At 49.0% G+C, this 25,642-nt stretch overlaps 2 protein-coding genes across 2 annotated transcripts; both read right to left on the reverse strand.

Moving 5' to 3' along the window:
- Nucleotides 1–252: 252 nt before the first annotated feature.
- Nucleotides 253–2,928, reverse strand: LOC106732637 (olfactory receptor 10A4-like). The gene is made up of 2 exons (XM_014578171.3): nucleotides 1,988–2,928; nucleotides 253–286 (listed from the first exon to the last, which is right to left on the reverse strand). The coding sequence occupies exons 1-2, from the start codon at nucleotides 2,926–2,928 to the stop codon at nucleotides 253–255; spliced, it is 975 nt and encodes a 324-aa protein (XP_014433657.3).
- A 9,316-nt stretch (nucleotides 2,929–12,244) lies between these two features.
- On the reverse strand, nucleotides 12,245–13,204 carry LOC102448521 (olfactory receptor 10A4-like). The gene has a single exon (XM_006112305.3). It carries the CDS (start codon nucleotides 13,202–13,204, stop codon nucleotides 12,245–12,247), a length of 960 nt encoding a protein of 319 aa, XP_006112367.3.
- Nucleotides 13,205–25,642: the final 12,438 nt, after the last annotated feature.

Genomic DNA, 25,642 nt, shown 5'->3' on the forward strand with positions numbered 1-25,642 from the left:
TGTAGACACAGCCTAGGTGTTTAGATGATTGGGCTTTTCTCCCTTCTGTAATTCTATATCGTCTAATATAAGAGTTTAATATTATGGGAGTCCCTAATGCGTACAAAGACTTTAATCCAGCCCTGGGTGCAGGCTGGTGTGTGTGTGTTCGGGATCTGAGGTGGGCCAGCGGGTATCAGTGCTTTGCTATTCTCAGGGACCACTCCCATAGCTCCCATTGGCCGCATATCGTAGCCAATGGGAGCTGCAAAGTCAGCATCTGCAGTGGGTGCTGTGTGCAAAGACGTCCCCTGCAGGACCACAGGTAGGTGCTGGCCACTTCAGGGAGTGGTGTGGAGGGAAGGGGGGCAGGGAACATGCCTTAAGTAGGTAGCACTGCTGATGCAGGTGGCAACAGCAGCTGAGGGGCCAGGGTCCCTTTTAATCCACCTGGACCCCTGGGTAGTTACTATTTGTACCCTCCACGTGTTGGCTGATCTGTTTCCCCTGGGACGCAGCCTGGAGAAGCACAGAGTGCGGAAGAGAAGCACTCAAGAGAAGCAGAGAGAAGTCAAGCAGGGCCTGTTGGCGTTTCTCAGACAATAAACAGACGCTACAGGCTCTGGTGGGCCTGGAGAAACAACAAAGTTCCGTCCTTCCACTGCCTATCAGGTTGATATCAGAAATACACTCGCAAACCTCTCCCCGTAAACCTCACGCATCAGAGCTCACGGCATCTCGACGTATTCTGACCAAAGAAATTCCAGGTTGGCAGATGTATATATGGACTGCAATGTTTCTCCTTGAAAGCCTTGTTTTCCTTTAACATTTCAAACTCAAAAGATCAAAAGTCCGGACGCTATTTGGCTAAATATTCTCCTCTGATTTGTCAAGGAATTATTCATCGGGTTGAAAGGTTCTGACATTTCTACAAAAATTCAGGAATTTAAAATTTAAAATTTAGGGGGTAGTTTGGTAAGAAAAGTTTCGCTTCCGATTTTCCTGACAGCTATAGAAGAGATCGACGTCTTTCAAAGGGTGAAATTTGAACAAAAAACTTGAGAGTCACTGTGAGAAATTAAAGAAAATGTTTATCAATTTGCCTCATTCACAACACTTTGACTCATTCTGCTTTTCACTCTAATTGCTTGGCTACAAGGGTCCCACTGGAATCCCCACCTCCTTTTCTGCAGAATTGCTGCTTAGCCAGTCTGTCCTCAGCCTGCAACAATACTTGGGATTCTTCCACCCCAAGTGCAGGACTCTGCCCACCTACGTATCTACCTCTCCCCCTAGCTTAGTGTCATCTGCAAACTTGCTGAGGTTGCAATCCATCCCTTCATCCATGTCACTAATAAAGATGTTGAACAAAACCAGGCCTAGAACAGATCCTTGGGACACTCTGCTAGAAACCTCCCGCCAACCTGACATTGAGCTGTTGATCACTACCAGTTGGGTCTGACAGTCTAGCCAGCTTTCTATCCATCTTACCATCCATTTATCTAATCCATACTTCCTAAATTTGCTGGTAAGGATACTGTGGGAGACGGTATCAAAAGCTTTGCTAAAATCAAGGTACATCACATCCACCGACTTCCTCATGTGCACAGAGCCATTTACTCCATCATAGAAGCTAATTGGGTTGGCCAGACATGACCTGCCCTTTGTGAATCTATGTTGACTATTCCTGATCACTTTCCCCTCATCCAGGTGCCTCAAAGTGGATTCCTTGAGGATCCCCTCCATGATGTTTCTGGGAACTGAAGTAAGGTTGACTGAAGATGTAGTTCCGTGGTTTGGCCTTCTTCCCCTTTTTAAAGATGGGCACTACCTTTGTCTTTTTCCAGTTGTCTGGGATCTCTCCCGAACTCCACGAGTTTTCAAAGATAATTGCCAAAGGTTCTGCAATGACATTTGCCAACTCCCTTAATACCCTCAGATGCATTCAGTCCGGACCCATGGCTTTGAGTGTGGCTTTCTGTTCTAAATAGTTCTTAACCTGCTCCTTCTCTTCTCTAGTGTTTTGCTCAAGACTCCCTTCACCTCTTTGTTCCTCAGTGTGTATATCATGGGGTTCAACAGAGGTGACACTATTGTGTTCAGCAGGGAAATTATTTGATCATTCTCCAGGGTGGTGTTAGAATTCGGCCACAGGTAGGTGATCAGGGCTGTTCCATAGAACAAACTCACCACCATGAGGTGGGAGGAGCAGGTGGAGAAGGCTTTACGCCTGCCCTCTGCTGACGGCAGCTTCAGGATGGTGGAGATAATATAGACATAGGACAGGATTATCATCAAGAAAGGGCCCATCATAAAAAATGCTATAATAAAGAACCCTAGAATACTAATGTTTGATGTGTCGGCGCAGATCATCTTCATCACCGGTGGGATGTCGCAGAAGAAGTGGTGGATGCGGTGGGAGCCACACAAGGGCAGGCTGAAAATCCATGTGGTCTGAGCTACCTCCAGTGAGACGCCGATGAACCATGAAGCCCCCGCGAGCTGTGCACACACCCGGCCACTCATGATGGTGGTGTAGTGCAAAGGGTGGCAAATGGCCGCGTAGCGGTCGTAGGCCATGGCTGCGAGGAGGCAGCATTCTGTGAGGCCCATGATGGTATTGACGTACATCTGGGCTGCACAGCCCGCAATGGAAATGGTCTTTTCCTCCACCAGCAGGTGAATCAGCAGCTGAGGGACCGAACCAGAGGTGAAGCAGATTTCCAGAAAGGACAGATTCACCAAGAAGAAATACATGGGGGTGTGGAGGGAGCGGTGGAGCTTTATCAGGAGGATAACGAGCAGGTTCCCCAATAGAGTGGCCAGGTAGATGACCAGAAGCACCAGAAACAGAAGGATTTGCTGTTCACCGAGGTAGGAAAACCCCACCAGGATGAGCCCACCGGAGATGGTCTGGTTCTCGCCAGGGTCGCTCTCAGAATAGGTCATCTGTAGGGGTGAGAGGGGCTGAATCAGAGGAACATCAAACAGGTAGATTCTAGAATCCCAGGGCGGGCAGAGACCTCAGGAGTCATCGAGTCCAGCCCCCTGCCCAAAGCAGGACCAACCCAACTCAACATCCCAGCCAGGGGTTGGTCAAGGAGGGACACAAAAACCTCTAGGGATGGAGATTCCACCACCTCCCTACGGAAACCATCCCGCGCTTCCCCATCCTCCTAGGGAAATACTTTTCCTAATATCCAACCTAGACTTCCCCTAACACAACATGAGAGCATTTCTCTTCATTCTGCCATCTGCCACCACTGAGAACAAACTCCAGCCTCTTTGGAACCCCCTTCAGGGAGTTGAAGGCTGCTACCAACTCCCCCCTCACTCTTCGCTTCTGCAGACTAAACAAACCCAACTCCCTCAGCCTCTCCTCGTAGATCACGTGCTCCAGCTCCCGAATTCTTTTGGTTCCCTCCGCTGGACCCTCTCCAATGCGTCCCCATCCTTTTTATGCAGGAGGGGCCCAGAACTGGACACAACACTTGATATGTCACCTCTCTAGTGCCAAATAAAGGGGAATAATGACTTCCCAGATCTACTCACAATGCCCCTCTTAATTCATCCCAATATGCCATTCGCCTTCTTGGCTACAAGGGCGCCCTGTTGATTCATCTTCAGCTTCTCATCCGCTCTCATCCTCAGGGCATTTTTTGCCAAAGTGTAGCTCAGCTGTCAGCCTCCCACTGTGATGACACCACCGAACTTCACTTAATTTAAGCAGACTCCAGCTATGTATTTTACGTGGCTGGAGGTCTATACCTTAAGCCAAGCTGCAGGGTTTAATGTAGACCTGACCTTAGTCTCTCCACTTGAAATTTCAAAAAGGCATCTCTTCCTTTCTTCCTATTCCCATCCACCCTCTCCCTCCTTCCTTCTTTCCTTCCCGAAAGTTACTCTAAAACCACATTCACGAAACAGGATTTCTCAAATGCGGGCACATTCTGATCTCAGTTTGACGCCAAAATGTGCATAAAACCATTTGAAGAGCAAGGAGCAGGATGAAAGTTGCCAACAATGTGGATTTTGGCCTTTTGAATTCAAGATATTATAGAACCATTTACATCATTCCTGCTTCTATCATCGCAACTTCATAAATATACTGGTGTGCGTCAATATACGTGAACTATCAGAGGGGTAGCCACGTTAGTCTGGATCTGCAAAAGCGACAAGGAGTTCCGTGGCACCTTATAGACTAACAGATGTATTAGAGCATAAGCTTTTGTGGACAAAGACCCACTTCATCAGATGCGTCTGACGAAGTGGGTCTTTGCCCACGAAAGCTTAAGCTCCAATACATCTGTTAGTCTACAAGGTGCCACGGGACTCCTGGTAAAATACACATAAAGAGACCTCGGGTTGGTGCTGTATCTGGTGTAAATCTTAATGACTCAATGGGTATAAAAGGAGTAACAGCAATTTACACCAGTTGTGGGGCTTTATTCTATGACCTTGCTATTAAAGAGTTTTATGCATAGGACCCCACAGTGTAACATACATTCCCTGCCAGTGTTCTACTTCATGGCTGTTTGTTCACAAGAAACTTCATAATAACAGGCATGCCAATGAAGTGACAGAGTTGAATTAAAAAGGAGCCAAAGTGAGTATTGTATTTTGCATGCCTTCACTTCCTTAATAGGGGGGATCTCAAAGCATTGCATGAAGTTATAGTGAGCGAGTAATTTGGAAACTGGGAAAGACTGCGACACTCTCTTTCTCTCTCTCTCTCACACACACACCATCTGTGGAGGTGAGCTAAGCACGCTGCATGGAACAATTTCTAACAAATGCAAATGAGGTTCTCTAAGCATGCAGATGCAAATTCCACCTTACGACACATGCCAACGTTCCTGTATTTATTTTCACCCAGGATCAATGCCGAAGTCCGAAACAGGAAAAGAAAACCCTCCCTATTTCGATTCAGAATGAAAAACTGAAAACTTCCATTCACATCAATGTTTTCTCATGGAAAACATCAATAGAGATGAAATCGTTTATTCAGAAGAGATTTTGGTTGATGTCTTACAATGCCGGCTGACATTTGGACAGCCTCTAAGTAAATGGAGTCATTTACTCACCTTTGGAAATGAAGCCAAGATAGATTCTCGTCACTGGCAGCTGAATGGAATTTTCAGTGCTCTTGAAGTCACCTATCAGAGGGGTTATTCTGTTATTGATGTCACCTATCAGAGGGGTTATTCAGACTCATGTTAGTCTGAATCTGTATAAATAATGAGTAGTCTTGTGGGAGATTTATTGGAGCATAATGTCATTGAGGAGCCTTTGGCTATTATCTTTGAAAAGTCACGGAGATCGGGAGAGATCCCGGATGACTGGAAAAAGGCAAACGTAGTGCCCATCTTTTAAAAAGGGAAGAAGGACAATTCAGGGAACTATAGGCCGGTCAGTCTTACCTGAGTCGCTGGAAACATCACAGAAGGGAGCCGTAAGGAATCCATTTTGAAGCACTTGGAAGAGGGGAAAGTGATCAGGGATAGTCAGCATGGATTCGCAAAGAGCAAGTGGTGCCTGACCAATCTGATTAGCTTCTATGCTGAGGTAGCTGGCTCGGTGGACGTGGGAAAGTCAGTGGATGTCATTTACCTTGACTTTAGCAAGGCTTTTGATACAGTCTCCCACAATATTCTTGCCAGCAAGTTAAGAAAGTATGGATTGGATAAATGGACTGTAAGGTGGATAGAAAGCTGGCTAGACTGTCGGTCCCAGCGGGTAGTGATCAACGGCTCAATGTCAGGATGCTGGTTGGTTTCTAGTGGAGTGCTAGAAACGTTTCGTTCTAGGACTGGCTTTGTACAACATCTTTATTAGTGACATGGATGAGGGGATGGATTACACCCTCAGCAAGTTTGCAGATGATACTAAGCTATGGGAGAGGTAGATATGCTTGAGGGCAGGGATAGGGTCCAGAGTGACTTAGACAAATTGGAGGATCAGGCCACAAGAAATCTGATGACGTTCAACAAGGACAAGTGCAGAGTCCTGCTCTTCAGACAGAAGAATCTCAAGTATTGCTACAGGCTGGGAACCGACTGGCTAAATAGTAGTTCTGCAGAAAAGGACCTGGGGATCACAGTGGATGAGAAGCTGGATATGAGTCAACAGGGCGCCCTTGTAGCCAAGAAGACTAATGGCATATTAGGCTGCATTAAGAGGAGCATTGCCAGCAGATCCAGAGATGTGATTATTCCCCTTTATTCGGTTCTGGTGAGGCCACATCTATAGTATTGTGTCCAGTTCTGGGTCCCCCACTACAAAGAGGATGTGGATGCATTGGAGAGAGTCCAGCGGAGAGTGACCAAAATGATTAGGGGATTGGAGCATATGACCTACGAGGAGAGTGTGAGAGATTTTGGTCTATTTGGTCTGCAGAAGTGAAGTGTGAGGGGGGACTTGATAGCAGCCTTCAACTTCCTGAAGGGGGGTTCCAAAGAGGATGGAGAGAGGCTGTTCTTAGTGGTGACAGATGGCAGAACAAGGAGCAATCGTCTCAAGTTGAGATGGGAGAGGTCTAGTTTGGATATTAGGAAAAAGTATTTCACTAGGAGGGTGGTAAAGCACTGGAATGGGATACCTAGGGAAGTAGCAGAGGATTCATTCCTAGAGGTTTTTAAGTCTCGGCTTGACAAAGCCCTGGCTGGGTTGATTTGGTTGGGATCGTCCTGCCTAGAGCAGGGGGCTGCACTTGATAACCTTCTGAGATCTCTTCCAGCTCTAGGGTTCTATGATAAGCTTTTGTGGGCAAAGACCCACTTTGTCAGAGGCATTACAAAGTGATGAAAGCCGTGCACATTATGCAGAGAGGGGCTTCCGATCAATTCCGCTAAAAGATGCCATCTTAAACTTAGTGGGCACCAGGTGCAGAGCGTGGGCTGTGGTTGTCTCCTGGGAATGGAGGAGAAGCGATCAGAGAGAGCCCAGCCAGACGGCTGTATTCCAAGCCTAATCCAACACACCCCTCCAACCACATTTGCCTTTAGATTCTGAGGACAATGATGAGAGTAGGGAACAGAGGGGTGTAAAGATGAGAGAGGCAAGAAATAACACTCCCAGCACAAGAACAAGACCAAACAGAATTGTGGGTTGGTGATAAGCACGTCTGGCGCTCCTCTCTCACTCTGGAGAGCACTGTGGAAATCTGGGATCAGAACATCACGTGTGGTAATTTACGAAAACACCTGCAGAGTCAAGTTCTTGACCTGACCCATCATTGTTCAGTTAGCTGAATTCACAATAATACATTCGGAGAGCAACAGATCAATAGAAATACAGATAGACCGCAAGGTGGAGTGGATGAGATAGATAGATAGAAAGAGGTGTGTATGTAGATATATAGGTAGATACAAGGGTGTATGTAAGTATATAGGACGATAGAGGGATGTATGTAGGCACATAGGTAGATAGAGGGGGCGTCCATAGGTAAACGTATCGGTAAGATTAGATACTAAGGTTCTCTATGCATGTCTAGAAAATGTGAATGAAGAAACTTGTGACGCTTTGCTCCAGTTTCATGACATTGATGGATTTCATTGGTAAGCAGGGGTTTGAGTCATTCATCCGTAGCCTACCTTGTTTGAGCAGAGCGGTTCCAGCTCCTCACTGCAGGCGCTAGAAGTGCTGAGGGAACTGAGGGGTTTTATTGCACTCGTTGGCTTCTGGGACCGAGTCCCTCATGACAATGTCTGCTCATATTCCTCGGAGGAGGAACAGCCCTGCCTGGAGCTGCAGCAAAACAAGATTCCCTAGGTCGGTCGCGTCAGGGGAAGTTGTCTCATCGTGTGCATATTTTCGATTAAAATCTCCCTGGGATTGACTCACTCTTGGAAATTCCTTTTATGTCTAGTAGGAGGGATGATCTGCCCCAGGCAACACAACACAGGGAATCAGAGACAGAGGGAGGGACACTTATTCTCCCACACAATCCAACACACAGAGTCGGGGCAGGAACCACCCCCAGGGCTCATGGTACCAACACACTTAAATTGGGTGACACTTATTCTCCCACACAATCCAACACACAGAGTCGGGGCAGGGGCAGGAACCACCCCCAGGGCTCATGGTACCAGGTCCCTGAGGCTCAGACTCTGGGCCCCACCCTTGACTCAGAACCACGATGAGACCCCAGGAGCTCTGACTCCCCGCCCTACCTGCTCTAACCATTACACCCAACTGCCCTGCCAGAACTGGGCACAGAAACCAGAGGTCCTCACTCCCAGACCCCCTGCCTTATCCACAGGACCCATTTCCCTCCTTCAGGGGCAGCCCCACAGCCCAGAGCAGTCAGGGGCATGGGTCCCTTTGGTTCCAGCATGTTTGCAGCAGGACCAGGTGCAGGGCGAGCTCCCAGGGGTGTTAAAACAAACTCTGTGAGGGAGGACAGGAGCTGGGGGGGCTGGGTGTGGCAGGAAGTGGGGAGATGGCTCAGCTGGTAGGTCTCATGTCTCAGACCCACTGACCTCATTGCTCCAGCAGAACATAGAGGGCTGGGTAACAGGCGTGGGGGCTAGCTGTGGGGGCTTCCTCCTTAGTCAGTGCCGTTGGCCATGCCCCAGCCTGGCACTAGGGGGTGCTGAGAGACAGGGCTGGGACGGGAGCGCTCTGTATGGCGGTCTCAGATGGGGATCTAGCATGCAATTCTGTAAGCTGCTCAGTGTGACCAATCTCAGGGGATGAATTGATGTTGATTCCGTAATACTTTGCCTTCTTGATGTCAGAGATTATTTGCATCATAACTTTGGAAACCAATACGTCAATAAATGCATCAAATTTTAGAATTTGTTTGGGGAGGGGCATGAAAGCCAGATCTTTTCTAGATGGTATAATTCTGGCACTCACGAGTCCATGGATGATCTAGGTGTAACGCTAGACGTGTTGTAGGATGAAGGTTGTATTTGCAAGTGCTTTAAAAAACAGATCTGTCTACAAACTCTGAAGCCATGTATTAACGTGCTGCTCTGCAGTGACTACTTGTTGAGTTGGTGGTATTCTGAAAGTTTCAAACCAGGAGAACTTTTACTTGTGCTTTTCAGGTCTCTGTTTCTCTTGTATAGTGATCTTAGACGTTCATTTAAAATACCCATCACCAACCACTCGATGTTTTAGTTCCCTTCCTATTTTCACATTTGTGGCTTTAGTGGATTTCTGTGTTGCTTTGATGCTGATTTTTACTCTTCCATGTCTGTGCACTGTTAATCAAATTAAGAGTTGACATCCCAGAGAAACAGTATGACTTTTTCCCGCCTTTCCAGTGTAAGTAAGGACATGACTGTTCCAGTTGACTCATAGATTTGTTTAGCATCTTAAAGCTGAGCTATATGTGGATAATACGCATTTTGATTGATTACTAGCTTGAGTTGTTAGAAAGGATGATAAAATACTGGTAGTCCCAAGGTCGTGTCAATTTTCTTTTTATTTGATATTACATATACATCATAGGCATTGTTCTTTGTTAATTATCCATCCTTTTTAAAAATATTTATTTTACATACCTACAAGCTGTTTAAAAATATATTTATATCTATGTTTTTTTTGTTTGCACTGTTGGTGCACATAAGAAAATTCGACCCACCCAAGGATGGAAAATGCTAGAGGGAACACTGATTGTTACTACAGTTGTTTTCATTTCAAAGTTGTGTTTTAAAAACCCTAGGCTCCCACGTAATACTTTCTGGTGGAAATGTCTGGCCAAAGTCAGCCAGAATACTGTTATTTCATAAATGACAGTGAACGATCTTGAGACATGTTATATCAGCTCTTCAGCACAATGCATTCGTCTGTGGATTTTATAGATGGTGGCACCATCACCTTACTTTTCACCTTACTTCATCCATTTAATGACCAGGTGAATCCTGAGTATAATTTCAGTGAACAACAAACTGGCTGTTATTTTAGAATGAAGGACCATGAATTCCTCATACGGTGCACCATTTTTTTAGAGCAGAAATTACAGTGAGAGACATTAGGAGTGTAGATGATCGTGCATTTCTCCCTTCTGTATAGTCTAATTTAAGGGCCTACAATTGTAAGAATGCCTAGGGTCTATGAAGACCGTAATCCTGCCCTGGGTGCAGTTTGGTGTGTGGGGTCAGGCTCTGGTGTGTGGTGGCCAGTTGGGCTCAGTGCGGTGGTATTCTCAGGCACAAACCCCATAACTCCCATTGGCCGCATATTGTAGCCAATGGGAGCTGAAAAGTCATCGCCTGGGGTGGGGACCGTGTGCAAAGTTGCCCCCTGCAGTCCCACAGGTAGATGCTGGCCACTTCAGAGATTGGTGTGGAGTGAAGGGGGGCAGGGAACATGCCTTAGCTAGGTCTCACTGCCGATGCTGGTGGCAACAACATCCAGGGGTTCCTGGGCCCTTTTTAAACCACCCAGACCTCTGGGCAGTTACTATTTGTACCCGACCCATGTCTGCAGGTCTGACAGAGGCAGCCCGGAGAAGCACAGAGTGCGGAAGAGAAAGACCCAAGTAAAGCAGAGGGAAGATGAGTAGGGCCTGTTGGCGTTTCTCAGAGAATAAACTGAGATGCTACAGGCTAGTGGGCCTGGAGAAACAACAAAGTTCCATTCTTCCGCTGCCCATCAGGTCGATATCGGAACCCCCCTCACAAATCACTCACGCACCTCTCCTGTTGACATCCCACATCAGAGCTCATCGGGATAGTGAAGAAAACAAGTTGACATATCCTAACCAGAGTAATTCCCGGATGGTGGATGTGTACATGGACTGCAATTTTTCTCATTGAAAGCTTTATTCTTCTTTTACATTTAGAACTTGGAAGATCTAAAATCAGGATGCTATTTGGCTAAATATTCTTTTGGGATGCAGATTCCCCCCCTTCCCTAGAGAACCCATCCCAGTGCTCCCCCACCCTTTAGGGAAATAGTGATTCCTAATATCCAACTTAGACCTCCCCCACTGCAACTTGAGACCATTGCTCCTCATTCTGCCATCTGCCCCCACTGAGAACAGCCTCTCTCCATTCTCTTTGCAACCCCCCTTCAGGAAGTTGAAGGCTGCTCTCAAATCCCCCCTCACTCTTCTCTTCTGCAGCCTAAACAAACCCAAATCCCTCAACCTCTCCTCGTAGATCATGTGCTCCACCCCCCCTAATCATTTTGGTCTCCCTCCTCTCAAATGCGTCCACGTTTCTTTTGTAGTGGGGAGCCTCAGAACTGCACGCATATCTGGAGATGTGGCCTCACCAGTGCCAAAAAAGGGTAATAATCATTTCTCTAGATCTGCTGGAAATGCTCCCCCTAATGCACCCCAAAATGACATCAGCCTTCTTGGCGACAAGGGCACACTGTTGATGCCTATCCAGCTTCTCATCCAATGCAATCCCTAGGTACTTTTCTGAAGAATTCCTACTTAGCCAGTCGGTCCCCAGACTGTAACAATGCTTGGGATTCTTCCACCCCAAGGGTGGACTCTGCACTTGTCCTTCTTGGACCTCACCAGATTTCTTTTGGCCCAATCCTGTAATTTGTCTGGGTCACTCTAGACTCTTTCTCTGCCCTCCTGCATTTCTACCTCTCTGCCTGGCTTAGTGTTACCCACAAAATTGCCAAGGGTACAATCCATCCAGTCACTGAGGCCATCAATAAAGATGTTGAAGAAAACCAGCCCTTGAACCCATCCTTGGGGCTCGCCACTTCAAACCGACCATCCACCAGACATCGAGCCATTTATCACTACTCATTGGATGTGACAATCTAGCCTGCTTTCTATCCAGCTTACAGTCCATTTATCCAGTCCATACTTCCTTAACTTGCTGGCAAGAATATTGTGGGAGACCGTATCAAAAGCTTTGCTAAAGTCAAGGTAGATCACATCCACTGACTTTCCCATATCCACAGATCCAATTACCTCATCATAGAAGCTAATCAGATTGGTTAGGCATAACTTACCCTTGGTGAATCCATTTTGACTATTCCTGATCACTCTCCCCTCTTCCAAGTGCTTCAAAATGGATTCCTTGAGGATCCCCTCCATGATTTTTCCAGGGGCTGAGGTGAGGCTGACCAGCTGTAGTTCACTGGATTGGCCTTTTTTCCCTTTTTAAAGATGGGCACTACAATTGCCTTTATCCAATCATTTGGGACCTCTCCTGGTCTTCACGAGTTTTCAAAGATAATGGCCAAAGTCTCTGCAATGACATTTGCCAACTCCCTCAGTACCCTCGGATGCACTAAATCCGGGCCCATGGATTTGTGTATGTCCAACTTTTCTAAATAGTTCTTAACCTGCTCTTTGTCTTCTCTTCTCCAGTATTTTGCTCAAGACTCCCTTCACCTCTTTGTTCCGCAGTGTGTATATTATGGGGTTCAACATAGGTGACACTATTGTGTTCAGCAGGGAAACTATTTGATCATTCTCGACGGTGGGGCTAGAATTTGGCAACACGTAGGCAAAAAGGGCCGTTCCATAGAACAAACTCACCACCATGAGGTGGGAGGAGCAGGTGGAGAAAGTTTTACGCCTCCCCTCTGCGGACGGCAGCTTCAGGATGCTGGAAATAATGTAGACGTAGGACAGGATTATCATCAAGAAAGGGCCCATGATAAAAAGTACTGTGATAAAGTACCCTAGAATATCAATCTTTGATGTGTCGGCGCAGACCATCTTCATCACCGGTGGGATGTCGCAGAAGAAGTGGTGGATGCGGTGGGAGCCACAGAAGGGCAGGCTGAAGATCCACGTGGTCTGAGCTACCTCCAGGGAGATCCCGATGCCCCATGAAGCCCCCGCGAGCTGTGCACACGCCCGGCCACTCATGATGGTCGTGTAGCGCAAGGGGTGACAAATGGCTGCGTAGCGGTCGTAGGCCATGGCCACAAGGAGGCAGCATTCGGTGAGGCCCATGATGGTGTTGACGTACATCTCAGCTGCACAGCCTGCAATGGAGATGGTCTTTTCCTCCACCAGGAGGTGAACTAGCAGTTGGGGGACCACACCAGAGGTGAAGCAGATTTCCAGGAAGGACAGGTTCACCAGGAAGAAATACATGGGGGTGTGGAGGGATGAGCTGAGCATTACCAGGGTGATAACGAGCAGGTTTCCCATCAGGGTGATGAGGTAGGTGACCAGCAGCAGCAGGAACAGAAGGATTTGCAGCTCACCAAGGTACGAAAACCCCACCAGGATGAATCCACTGGAGATGGTCTCATTCTCGCCAGGGTCACTCTCAGAATAGGTCATCTGTGGGGTGACAAAGACTACATCAGAGGAAAATCAAACATGTAGACTCTGGGGGTATGTCTAGACTACATGGCTCCATCGACGGAGCCATGTAGATGAGTTTACTAGACATAGCAAAATGAAGCGGCGATTTAAATCATCACCACTTCATTTACATCAAAATGGCCACCGCGCTGTGCCGACTATCAGCTGATCCGGCACAGCGGGCAGTCTGGACGCTCTGCGGTTGACAAGGGAAGCCTTTATCGACCGCTCCGGTACGCTTCATTTTGCTATGTCTAGTAAACTTCTCTACATAGCTCCATCAAGGGAGCCATGTAGTCTAGACATACCCTAGAATCCCAGGATTGGCAGAGACCTCAGGAGTCATCGAGTCCAGCCCCCTGCCCAAAGCAGGACCAACCCCAACTCAATCAGCCCAACCAGGGATTGGTCAAGCCTGGACTTAAAAACCTCTGGGGATGAAGATTCAACCACCTCACTAGGTAACCCATCCCAGTGCTTCCTCATCCTCCTACGGAAATAGTTTTCCTTATCTCCAACCTAGACCTACCCCACTGAAACTTGAGACCATTGCTCCTCATTCTGCCATCTGCCACCACTGAGAACAGCCTCTCTACAGCCTCTTTGGAACCCCCTTCAGGGAGTTGAAGGATGCTACCAAATCCCCCCTCACTCTTCTCTTCTGCAGACTAAACAAACCAAAATCCCTCAGCCTCTCCTCACAGGTCATGTGCTCCAGACCCCTCATCATTTTGGTTGCTCTCTGCTGAACCCTCTCCAATGCATCCACATCCGTTCTATCCTGAAGGGTCCTGGAACTGGACACAATACTCCACGTGTTGGCTCCCCAGTGCCGAATAAAGAGGAACAATGACTTCCCAGATCTGCTCACAATGCTCCTCTTCATGCACCCCAATATTCCATTATCCCTCTTGGCTACAAGGGGGTCTTGTTGACTTATATCCAGCTTCTCATCCACTGTCATCCTCAGGGCCTTTTTTGCCAAACTGTTGCTCAGCAGTCAGCCTCCCACTGTGACGATGGCACCAAACTTCGCTTAATGTAAGCCAACTCCAGCTATGTATTTTACGTGGCTGGAGGCCTATACCTTAAGCCAAGGTGCAGGGTCTAATGTAGACCTGGCCTTATTCTCTCTACTTTAAAGTTCAAAAAGGCATCTCTTCCTTCCTTATGGAATGTTACCCTAAAACCACATTCGCCAAACAGGATTTCTCAAATGAGGTCACATTATCATCTCAGTCTGATGCCAAAATGTGGTTGAAATCATTTGAAGAATGAGGAGCAGGTTGAAAGTTGTAAACAATGGGGGATTTGGGCCTTTTGAGTTCTATAAATGGTTATTCTTCCCTCAATATTACAGAACAATTTACATCATTCCTGCTTCTATCATCGCAACTTCGTAAATACATTGGTGTGTGTCAATAGACGTAAAGAGACCTAGGGTTGTAGCTGTAGCTGATGCGGTGAGGAGTCCTGTGGCACCTTATAGACTAACCGAAGTGTTGGAGCATAAGCTTTCGTGGGCAAAGACCCACTTCGTCAGATGCATGACCAAGTGGGTCTTTGCATCTGACGAAGTGGGTCTTTGCCCACAAAAGCTTATGCTCCAACACTTCGGTTAGTCTATAAGGTGCCACAGGACTCCTCGCTGCTTTTCCAGATTCAGACTAACACGGCTACCCCTCGGATGCTGTAGCTGATGTAAATCTTCATGACTGTATAGGGTGTGTCTAGACTACAAGGTTTTGTTGTCAACAGCGGAGTTTTGTCAACAAAACTTTTCCTTCGTCTAACTACCGCCTGCATCCACACTGTGCTTTTCCAAAATAGAGCGTCTACTCTCTCTATCGAAAAAGCGGTTTGTTTTGTCGACAGAACTGGCTGTAGTCTAGACGTTCTTTGTCGACAGAGGCTTTGTCAACAGACAAAAGCCTGTAGTCTAGACGTACCCTATAGGTACACAAGGGGCAATAGCAACTTACACCAGTTGTGGTGTTTTCTCCTATGACCTTGCTATTAAAGAGTTTTATAAAAAGGAAGATCCTACAGTGTAACAGACATTCTCTTCATATTTAGCTAGAAGCCATCTTGTATATCAGAAACCATTTCAGCTTTTCTCTCAAGCATGTAGACCAGAGTGAACTTTCTGTCACCCCGTGAGGAGAGGCCTACAGGATGGGCTATTGGTATGTGTTAATTGGGCTGTTTGGGACAGGAGATGTACCCCCTCGTACCTGTCCACCATCTTGTTGAAAAGGCTTTGTTTTTCCAAATGTAATTAAGGATTTCTGTAATTGGATGCCCTGACGTCAGACTGTTTGGCTAAGGGTATAAAGATACTAGGATTGATTGTATTAGCAGCCTTACTGGGCCCGGCTCTGCTGGGACCACGTTTGGCTCATGCTGTGCTTTATTAATTAATAAAGCTGTTTGTTAGCTGCCTAAACAGAGAGGAGCGTTTTTTTTTTTTTTTTTTTTTTGCTTCAACAATTCCAAAGTTTTATTTCATGGCTATTTGTTCACAAGGAACTTCATAATAATGGGCATGCCAGTGAGGTGAAAGAGTTGAATTAAAAATGAGCCATAACGAATATTGTATTTTGCATGACTTCACTTCCTTAACAGGGGAAATCTCAAAACAATGCATCAAATTATAATGACCTAATAATTGGGAAACTGGAAAAGACTGAGACTCTCTCTCTCTCTCTCTCTCTCTCTCTCTCTCTCTCACTCATACACACACACACACCAACTGCGGTAGTGCACTAAGCACACTGCATGGAGCAATTTCAAACAAATGCAAATGAAGTTCTCCAAATATGCAGGTGCAATTTCCATCTTATGACACATGCCGATGGTCCCATATTTGCTTTCACCCAGGATCCATACCAAAGTTTGGAATAACAAAAAATGCCCCATTTCGATTCGGAATGGAAAACTGAAAACTTCCATCCACATCAACGTTTTATCATGGAAAACAGCAGTAGAGATGAAATTGTTTGTTCAGAAGAGATTTTGGTTGATGTCTTACAATGCCGGCTGACATTTGGAGCGGGTTTGAGTAAATGGAGTCACTTACCCTTAGATATGAAGTCCTTATAGATTCTTGTCACTGGAAGATGAATGGAAGTTTCAATGTTCTGGAAGTCATCAGTTAGTCTGTATCTGCATTAAAAACAAGAAGTCCTGTGGAACCATATATTTATTGGACCGTAAACTTTTGTGGGCAAAGACCCACTGCATCAGATGCATGAAGAAGTGGGTCTTTGCCCATGAAAGCTTATGCTCCAATACATCTGTTAGTCTATAAGTTGCCTCAGGACTTCTCGTTGTTTTCGAAGTGATCTAGACACTCCACTGAGTATAGGGGAACATGAAAGACATGAAAGCCATGTACGTTACGCAGAGAGGGGATTCCGCTCAATTCCACTAAAAGATGCCATCTTAAACTGAGTGGGCACCAGGTGCAGAGCATGGGCTGTAGTTGTCTCCTGGGAGTGGAGGAGAAGCGATCAGAGAGAGCCCAGCCAGATGGCTGTATTCCAAGCCTAATCGAACACACCCCTCCAACCACATTTGCCTTTAGATTCTGAGGACAATGATGAGCGTAGGGAACAGAGGGGCGTAAAGATGAGAGAAGCACGAAATAACACTCCCAGCACAAGAACAAGACCAAACAGAATTGTGGTTTGGTGATAAGCACGTCTGGCGCGCCTCTCTCACTATGGAGAGCACTGTGGAATTCTGGGATCAGAACGATACCCGTGGTAATTGAGGGAAACACCTGCAAAGTCAGGTTCTTGACCTGACCCATCATCGTTCAGTTAGTTGAATTCACAATGATACATTCAGAGGCCGAGAGATCAATAGAAATACTACTAGATAGACCGCAAGGTGGGGTGGAGTAGATAGATAGAAGGGGTGTACGTGGGTAAATAGATTGGTCAGATTAGATACAAAGGGGCTGTGTCTACACTGGCAAATTATTCCGGAAAATCAGCCGCTTTTCCGGAAAAACTTGCCAGCTCTCTACACTGGCCGCCAGGTTCTCTATCCATGTCTGGAAAATTTGAATGAAGAAACTTGTGATATTTTGATCTAGTTGCATCATACTGATGGATTTCATGTGGTGAATGGCTGAGGGCTTGAGTCATTCGTTCATAGCCTACCCTGTGTGAGCAGAGCGGTTCCATCTTCTCGCTGCAGGCGTTGGACGTGCTGAAGAGAACAAAGGGGTTTTTATTGCACACGTTGTCTCCTGGGACCGAGTCCCTCATGGCAACGTCTCCTCATACTCCTCGGAGGAGGAACAGCCCTGCCTGGAGCTGCAGCCAAACAAGATTCCCCAGGTCAGTCACGCCATAACAAGTTGTCTCATCCTCGTGTGCATTGTTTAATTAAAAATCACCCTGGGATTGACTAGCTCTTGAAAGTTCTTTTTATGTCTAGCAGGAGGAATGGGCTGCCCCAGGCAACACAACACACAGAATTGGGGGCAGAGGCAGGAACAACCCCCAGGGCTCATGGCTCCCTCCCGATCAGACTCTGCCTCACTCTAGTCCCAGAGCCGTGATGAGACCCAGGAGCTCTGAGTTCCAGCCCCACCCACTCTAACCATTACACCCCACTGCCCTGCCAGAACTGGGAACGGACCCTAGGAGCCCTCACTCTCAGACCCCCTGCCCTGCCCACAGATCCCATGTCCCTCCTCAAGGGCCAACCCCACAGCGCAGAGCAGGCAGGGGGATGGGTCCCCTTGGATCCAGTCTATTTTCAGTGGGACCAGAGTCAGGACGACCTCCCAGGGATGTTAGAACAAACTCTGTGTGGGAGCAGAGGGGATGGAGGGCCGGGTGCTGGAGGGAGTGGGGGGATGATGTAATTGGGAGGTCTCATGTCTCAGACCCACTGACCTCATTGCTCCAGCAGGGCTCTACGGGGCTGGCTACCAGGTGTGGGGGCTTCCTCCTTAGGCAGTGTTTCTGGCCATGCCCCAGGCTGTCACTAGGGGGCGCTGAGGGGCTGGGCCGGGAGGGCTCCGTGGGACCGTCTCAGGCAGGTGGATCTAACATGGTAGGTTCCTGTCCAAGGTCCGGCCCACCATGATCAGCACGTGCTACTGTTCACACTCCAAGGTGCTCACAGCATGCGCCGTTCTTGGGCGTAGCTGCTGGGGCCAGCAGGGTCCCGGGGCACCGGAAAGCCAAGGCAGGGGAGGTGGCATTTTTTCCTGCTCCAGCTTCTGTCTCTGCCGCCCGCAAGAAGAGACGCCGCCTCCCCCACCTTGCGCGTCTTTTCTCCTTTGATGGGTCCAGGCCTGTGGGTCTCTCGGGTTTGTGCCCTCAGCCCCCTTTGTCCTTTACTTACCCTACTCCTGTTCTGGGAGATTCACCGGGCGTTGGTCAGATCCTTCTGGGCAGGGGGCTGTGGAAGGGGGGTGCAGGGGTCAGGGCGAGGGGAATCAGAACGGGGGCTCAGAGGAGGGGAGGTGTAGAGGGCTCAGGGCAAGGGGGTGCAGGAGTCAGGGCAGGGAGTAAGAGGTGTAGGGGGCTCAGGGTGGGGAGTGTGAGTTATGGGGGCTCAGGACAGGGGGTGCAGGATTCAAGATGGGGAGGGGCTCCGCCTAGAGGGCTCAGGGGAGGGGTGGGAGGTGGGGGAGCTATCTGGAGATGCCTGTGGCAGCGAGGATGGTGCTGCTCCAGTGACGGCTCCTCCTGGGGGGCAAGATGAGGATGGGTTGCCCTCCCAGGCCATAAGAACAGAAGAACGACCAGACTGGGTCCGACCAAAGGTGCCCAGTGCCCTGCCTGCCCACCGCAGCCAATACCAGGTGCCCAGAGGGAGGGAACTCAACAGGTAATCCTCGCGTGATCCCTCCCCTGTCGCCCAGGCAGGGGTGGAAGGGCCAGAGCTGGGTTTTCCACCAGCCACCCCCTCCCCAGTGTGTCGTCATGAGTTGGGGGTGGGGGTGGGGCGGGGCCGCCCCCTGGCCTCCAGCTTTTCATGGGGATGGGTGGGGCTTACCTGGGCTATGGGCCTGCAATATTCAGAACCCCAGCCCCCGCTGGCTACTCTCTTGCTGCTGTGGCCTTCTCTGGTGGCTCGGCAGTGTCGCTGTCACCTGTACGTGCTGTCCCTGCCAGTCCCTCTGCAGTGTTGCTGTCCCTCCTATCAGCCCCCTCCCTTTCCATGTGCTGGAAAACAGTCCCATTCGAGGTGCATCCCATTGCCATGGCAACTACATCCCACCCTTGCTGTAAGTGGGGAGAAGAGGCAGTTGCCAAATTTGGACTTTCCCAATTGGGCGGGCTTAGCTCTTTGCATTTTGGATAGGGGTGGGCAATAAAACCGCTCAGCTCACCGGGGTGAGCCCCGGGTAGGCCACTGCCGCTCTATTTACCCAACCACCAGTAGGTCCGGGAAGACGCATCTCCCACTGGCTGGGAACGGCAGTCAAAGGCCCATGGGAGCTGCAGTCCCCTGTCCCTGCAGAGGCGCAGGGAACCACGGCAGTGGAGGGGCCTGCGAGGGGCTCAACCTTGCAGACCCTGTTTGTCCACCCTGCATTCGGAGGAGTTCTTCAACAGACGGACTCACCCACAGAGGGATGGACGGACTTCCGGACAGACAGACAGACATGCTCAAACTCTCTAAGGGTACGTCTACACTACAACGTTAATTCGAACTAACGGATGTAGACTAAAAAACTAGTAGACTAAAAAACATTAAGTGGACCCTGAACCGGGCTTAAGGATGGCCGGAAGCAGTGCCGGCAGGGCATCGGAGGAGGACTTAGAGCGTGGAGATGCTGTCTCAGGCTAGCCGAGGGCTGCGCTTAAAGGATCCCGACCCCCACCCCGGACAGACAGTTCTCAGGGGTGCCCCGCTTACAAAGCAGTCCTGGCTTGGAGTGCCCGGACTAACCACACTGGGCACATCACACCACTCAGCCATCAGCGATCCCCACCCACCCTCTGCTGCCCCCTAGTGCCCATTATACATTATAGCCGCCCCTTCCCCACTCACCCTCTGCTACCCTAGTGCCCATTATACAATATAGCCACCCCTTCCCCACCCACCCTCTGCTGCCCCCTAGTGCCCATTATACAGTATAGCTGCCCCTTCCCCCCCACCCTCTGCTGCCCCCTAGTGCCCATTATACAGTATAGCTGCCCCTTCCCCCCACCCTCTGCTGCCCTAGTGCCCATTATACAGTATAGCCGCCCCTTCCCCACCCACCCTCTGCTGCCCCTAGTGCCCATTATACAGTATAGCCGCCCCTTCCTCACCCCACCCTCTACTGCCCCCTAGTGCCCATTATACAGTATAGCCGCCCCTTCCCCACCCACCCTCTGCTGCTCCCTAATGCCCATTATACAGTATAGCCGCCCCTTCCTCACCCCACCCTCTACTGCCCCCTAGTGCCCATTATACAGTATAGCCGCCCCTTACATCCCACCCTCTGCTGCCCCCTAGTGCCCATTATACAGTATAGCCGCCCCTTACATCCCACCCTCTGCTGCCCCCTAGTGCCCATTATACGGTATAGCCGCCCCTTCCCCACCCACACCCTCTGCTGCCCTAGTGCCCATTGTACAGTATAGCCGCCCCTTCCCCACCCACACCCTCTGCTGCCCTAGTGCCCATTGTACAGTATGGCTGTGTCTAGACTGGCAGATGCTTTTCCGGAAAAACTTGCCAGCTGTCTACACTGGCCGCTTGAATTTCCGCAACAGCACTGATGATCTCATGTAAGATTGTCAGTGTTTTTGCAGAAATACTATGGTGCTCCCGTTCGGGCAAAAGTCTTTTTCCAAAAAACTTTTGTGCAAAAGGGCCAGTGTAGACAGCAGAGATTTGTTTTCTGCAAAAAAGCCCCGATCGCGAAAATGGCAATCGGGGCTTTTTTGTGGAAAAGCGCGTCTAGATTGGCCATGGACGCTTTTCTGGAAAAAGCGCTTTTGCGGAATAACGTCCTGCCAATCTAGACGCTCTTTTCTGAAAATGCTTTTAATGGAAAAGTTTTCCGTTAAAAGCATTTCTGGAAAATCATGCCAGTCTAGACGTAGCCTGTGTGCTTGTATAATTGTACAAATGTTTGCTCTTGTCACAGAACTGCGCCCTAGCAATTCATCCCTTTTCCTTAACCTGTTTTAAAACTTTATATTCCTTATCTTTTGGTTCTGCACACAAGTATTTTAGGTCCCAGTCGATGGAGGCCTTCTACGTGCGGGTGCTGTGATCAGGAGAGAACCTGTCTTAACATTGACATATTCTCTGTCAAACTCCAGTAAATGCAGCATTACACCGTTCCTTGGTCCTGGAGGACATAGGTTAGCGGGAGTGAACCAAACAATGAGAGAAATGGGGTTACGCCCTAACCGAGCATGTCTGTGCTCACCGACAGCCATTGCGTCTTGCTCTGATTATGGTTGTAGGAGGCTCACGCCTTTGCTAAATTAATGTACGACGCTGGGTTGAAGGCCCTTTAGTGATATTTACCCTGGTTGTTGGGAGCGTATGGTGGGAAACTGAGTCACGGGTCCATCCAATTTAGGTCTAATCAGTTTTGGCTTCATTTCAGACAGAATTAGTATCTCTTGTAGTGTCTGGAGATAATTTTCTGCCTGACGAGTAATCACAGACAAGAGGGAATAGATAGAAACTTTGTGCATTGGTTTGTCGGTGAGTTTGTTCAAGAACTTCTAACCGTAAGAGCTAGGACCACCAAATTTGATAGGCAGCTTCCTCTTCCCCGAACTTAAACCAAGGTCAGAGTTTGGTTGTGCCAGGACAATGGGATATGCCCAGAATGGGATTGTTTTCCATACCCCGGAAAGAAAGGGGGCTGATCAGAGGGACAGATATGCTACCAAGTGACCACAAGGGAGTGGTCACACCACCGAGCGCATGGCCACTTGAGGCCTTAGATATCTACATTGCGAGCTGCCAGACCAAATAAGGGGCCCTTCCACCCCAAACAGTGCCAGTCTGGGGAAACCGCTCTGTCCCCCTGTTGGTGTCTCCCTGGGACAGGAAGCACATCCCAGTGATTCCCCAAGAGACCCCCCCCCCACGACTAGGGGCCAGGAGCCGATGCTCAGCTCTCCTCCCAGACAACCGTGAGGCAAATCAGGGCTAGAAACAGTGGCCAGGCACCGCCTAGAGGAGACCCCACCCCTGCAGGAGACAATGGAGCAGCTGGAGGGCAGAGGGGCAGCTGGAGACTGCCTCTCAAACTCCTTCCCCGGATCTTGCATCCCCAACTCTTGCCTTAATTCCCCCCCGCATCTCCCAACCCCCTGCCCTGAGCCCCTCCTCTGCACTGAAAGCTCACCCCACCCCGCACACTCACCCCCTGCTCTGCATCTCTCCTCAACACAAGCTCCCTGCCCTGATCCAGGCACCCCCCACCTCCTGGCCCACAACCCCACCCCCTGCCCTGAGCGTCTCATACCTTCCAGCCCCCTGCTCTCACGACTGCACCCCCTCTCCGAGCCCCTCATACCCAAACCACTGCTCTGAACCCTCCACCCCAGCCTGGTCTGCAGGCACCCCCACCCTGAACCCCCTTCTTCTGCATTGACCCCACAACCCCCATGCCCTCCAGCCCTCGAGGAGAGAAATGGGACCCGTGGGCAGGGCAGGGGGCTGGGAGTGAGGGCTCCTGGGGTCTGTGCCCAGCCCTGGCAGGGCAGTGGGGTGTAATGGTTAGAGCAGGTGGGGCTGGGAGCCAGAGCTCCTGGGTTCCCATTGTAGCTCCAGGACAAGAGCGGGACCCAGAGTCTGAGCCTCAGGCACCTGGAGCCATGAGCCCTTAGGGTGTCCCTGCCCCTGTCTCTACAGCTTCCCCTGACTCTGTGTGTTGTGTTGCCTGGGACAGACCAACAAGAGTCACAGAACGTACCACAGCCAGTGAATCCCAGGGGGACTGTCACCTAGAAACACACGTGGGGGCAGGGAGGATGCTGGTGCAATTCCCTGTGAGGTGACTGGCCGGGGGAACGCTGTTTGGTTGCAGTTCCAGGCGGGGCTGCTCTTCTCATGGGGAACTGGGCAAGACACGTCCGCCGGGGACTCATCCCAGAGGCCAGTGAGGTCAACAAAAGCCCTGCTCCCTTCCGCACCTCCAGCACCTGCCGCGAGCAGAGGGAACCGCTCCTCCCAAGTGAGGTAGGATCTGCACAAGCAACTTCAGCCCCGAAACACACTCCCCTGGAAGCCAATCGGTGCTGTGCCCGAGGGCTGCAATTGGAGCACAGTCATGACACTGGGTTTTCATTTCAGTTTTCCAGACATGCAAAGAGAAACTTGGTGAGTGCCTGAGCATATTGGGTATCTATCTATCTATCTATCTATCTATCTATCTATCTATCTATCTATCTATCTATCTATCTATCTATCTATCTATCTATCTATCTATCTATCTATCTATCTATCTATCCATCCATCCATCCATCCATCCCTCCCTCCCTCCCTCCCTCCCTCCCTCCCTCCCTCCCTCCCTCCCTCCCTCCCTCCCTCCCCATACACCCCCTCTATCTATCTATCTATCTATCTATCTATCTATCTATCTATCTATCTATCTATCTATCTATCTATCTATCTATCCCCATACACCCCATCTATCTATCTATCTGTCTGATTTCCATAGTGCCCACCAGAGAGAAATGTTCGGGGTGTTGTTTCTTTCTTCAACCTTTCCTTGCTTTTATTCTCCTCTGTTCCTCAACTCTCCTCCTTACCCACTGCATGTGAAGGGAAATGTTGGTACCTGACACGGATCTTGTGTGTGGAGCTGAGCCCAGTCGGCTGAGGGGGCCCGGTTTGAGCTCTTTTAAGAAGAGAGTCCACCCCTGGGATCTGATGACAGGCAATGCTCTGCTCATGGTGCCCGACAGGTACTTGTGGGTCTCTTCTAGCTACGTCCCCCTCTCCCTTCTCTCCACAGAACGTGTGTTTATTTAGTCACATCCATGTCCTCCTGCATGTCAATGGAGAGTCCAGATGCCTTGACGAGCACTGAAGACATCACTGTACCGCCACCCAAAAGCATCTCTTGAGACCTTCTTCCTAACGGTGAGTAAATGGCTCCATTGGTACAGAACCTGTCTGAATGTCGGGCAAAAATACAGAAATCAATCAAAATCCCTTCGGAGCCGATGATTTCATGGGCACTGATGTTCTCCATGAGAAAACAGGGATGGTGACGGCAGCTTTCGATTTCCCATTTGATTTCTTATTAACTCTTCTGAGTCACAATTCGGGCTTTCACTATTGGAACATTTCGGGTTCACTCTGGGTGAAAACACCTAATGGGATTTGCCCTGAGATAGAAACACCATCTCCCAGCCAGCCCTGCTTCCCCTGCCCTGGATGTGCTGAGGAAAGTCTTCGCAAATGCCAGTGCAGGTTCCCCAAGGTCGCTCTTCAGAGCGGCAGAGGAATTCCCACCTCTCCTCCAGGTCTCCGGATTTAGGGAATATTATTCACAGGTGTTTACATGTGTTCTGTGCAGTGCACTTTACAACACCAGTGATTGCTTCTCTTGTTCGATTTGTTGTGCTGTCAAGAGAGAGAGTGAGTGATTTTCGAGGGGAATGGTCGTGCGATTATACAGAAATTCAGGTCACAGGAGAAATCAGTCTCCATGTCTGGAAATGCAGATTCAGGGAACGTCTAGACTACAGGCTTTTGTCAACAAAGGCTTTGTCACCAGATACTGTCGACAAAGCTTCTGTCAACAAAGAGCATGTAGACTACAGCCAGTTCTGTTGACAAAGCAAGCCGCTTTGTCGACATGACAGTGTAGACGCAAAGGACAGTGTGGATGCAAAGGACAATGTAGATGCAACAACGCCTTCTGTTGACATTATTCCTCGTAGAATGAGGTTTAGCGCTGTCAACAAAACTGCTGAGTTCTGTCGATGCTATGTCAACAGAACTCAGCGGCAGTGTAGACGCAGGTAAAAATGGTCAGCTTTCCAAGTGGGGAGAGGTAGCTTGTGCGGTCCCCCAAAAGTCTGTCCTGGGATCCATCCTATTCAACTTATTTATAAATGATCCATGGAAAGTAGTAACAGTGAGGTGGCAAAATTTGTAGATGATACCAAACCGCTCAAGACCAGAAGAGACCACGAGGAGCTTTAAACAGTTTTCACCAAACTAAGTGATTGGGCAACAACAAGGCAAATGAAATGTAATGTGGATAAATATATAGTAATTCAAATTGGAAAAAATAACCGCAATGATACCTGTAATATGATGGGGACTAATTTAACTACAACTGCTCAAGAGAGAGATCTTGGAGTCATTGTGGATAGTTCCCTGAAAACATCCACCCCATGTGCAGCTACAGTCAAAAAAGCAAACGGGATGTTGAGAATCATTTTAAAAGGGAGAGAGAATAAGACA

The sequence above is a fragment of the Pelodiscus sinensis genome, chromosome 30 (assembly GCF_052426305.1).
Source record: "Pelodiscus sinensis isolate ZL-2025 chromosome 30, ASM5242630v1, whole genome shotgun sequence".
NCBI lineage: Eukaryota > Metazoa > Chordata > Testudines > Trionychidae > Pelodiscus > Pelodiscus sinensis.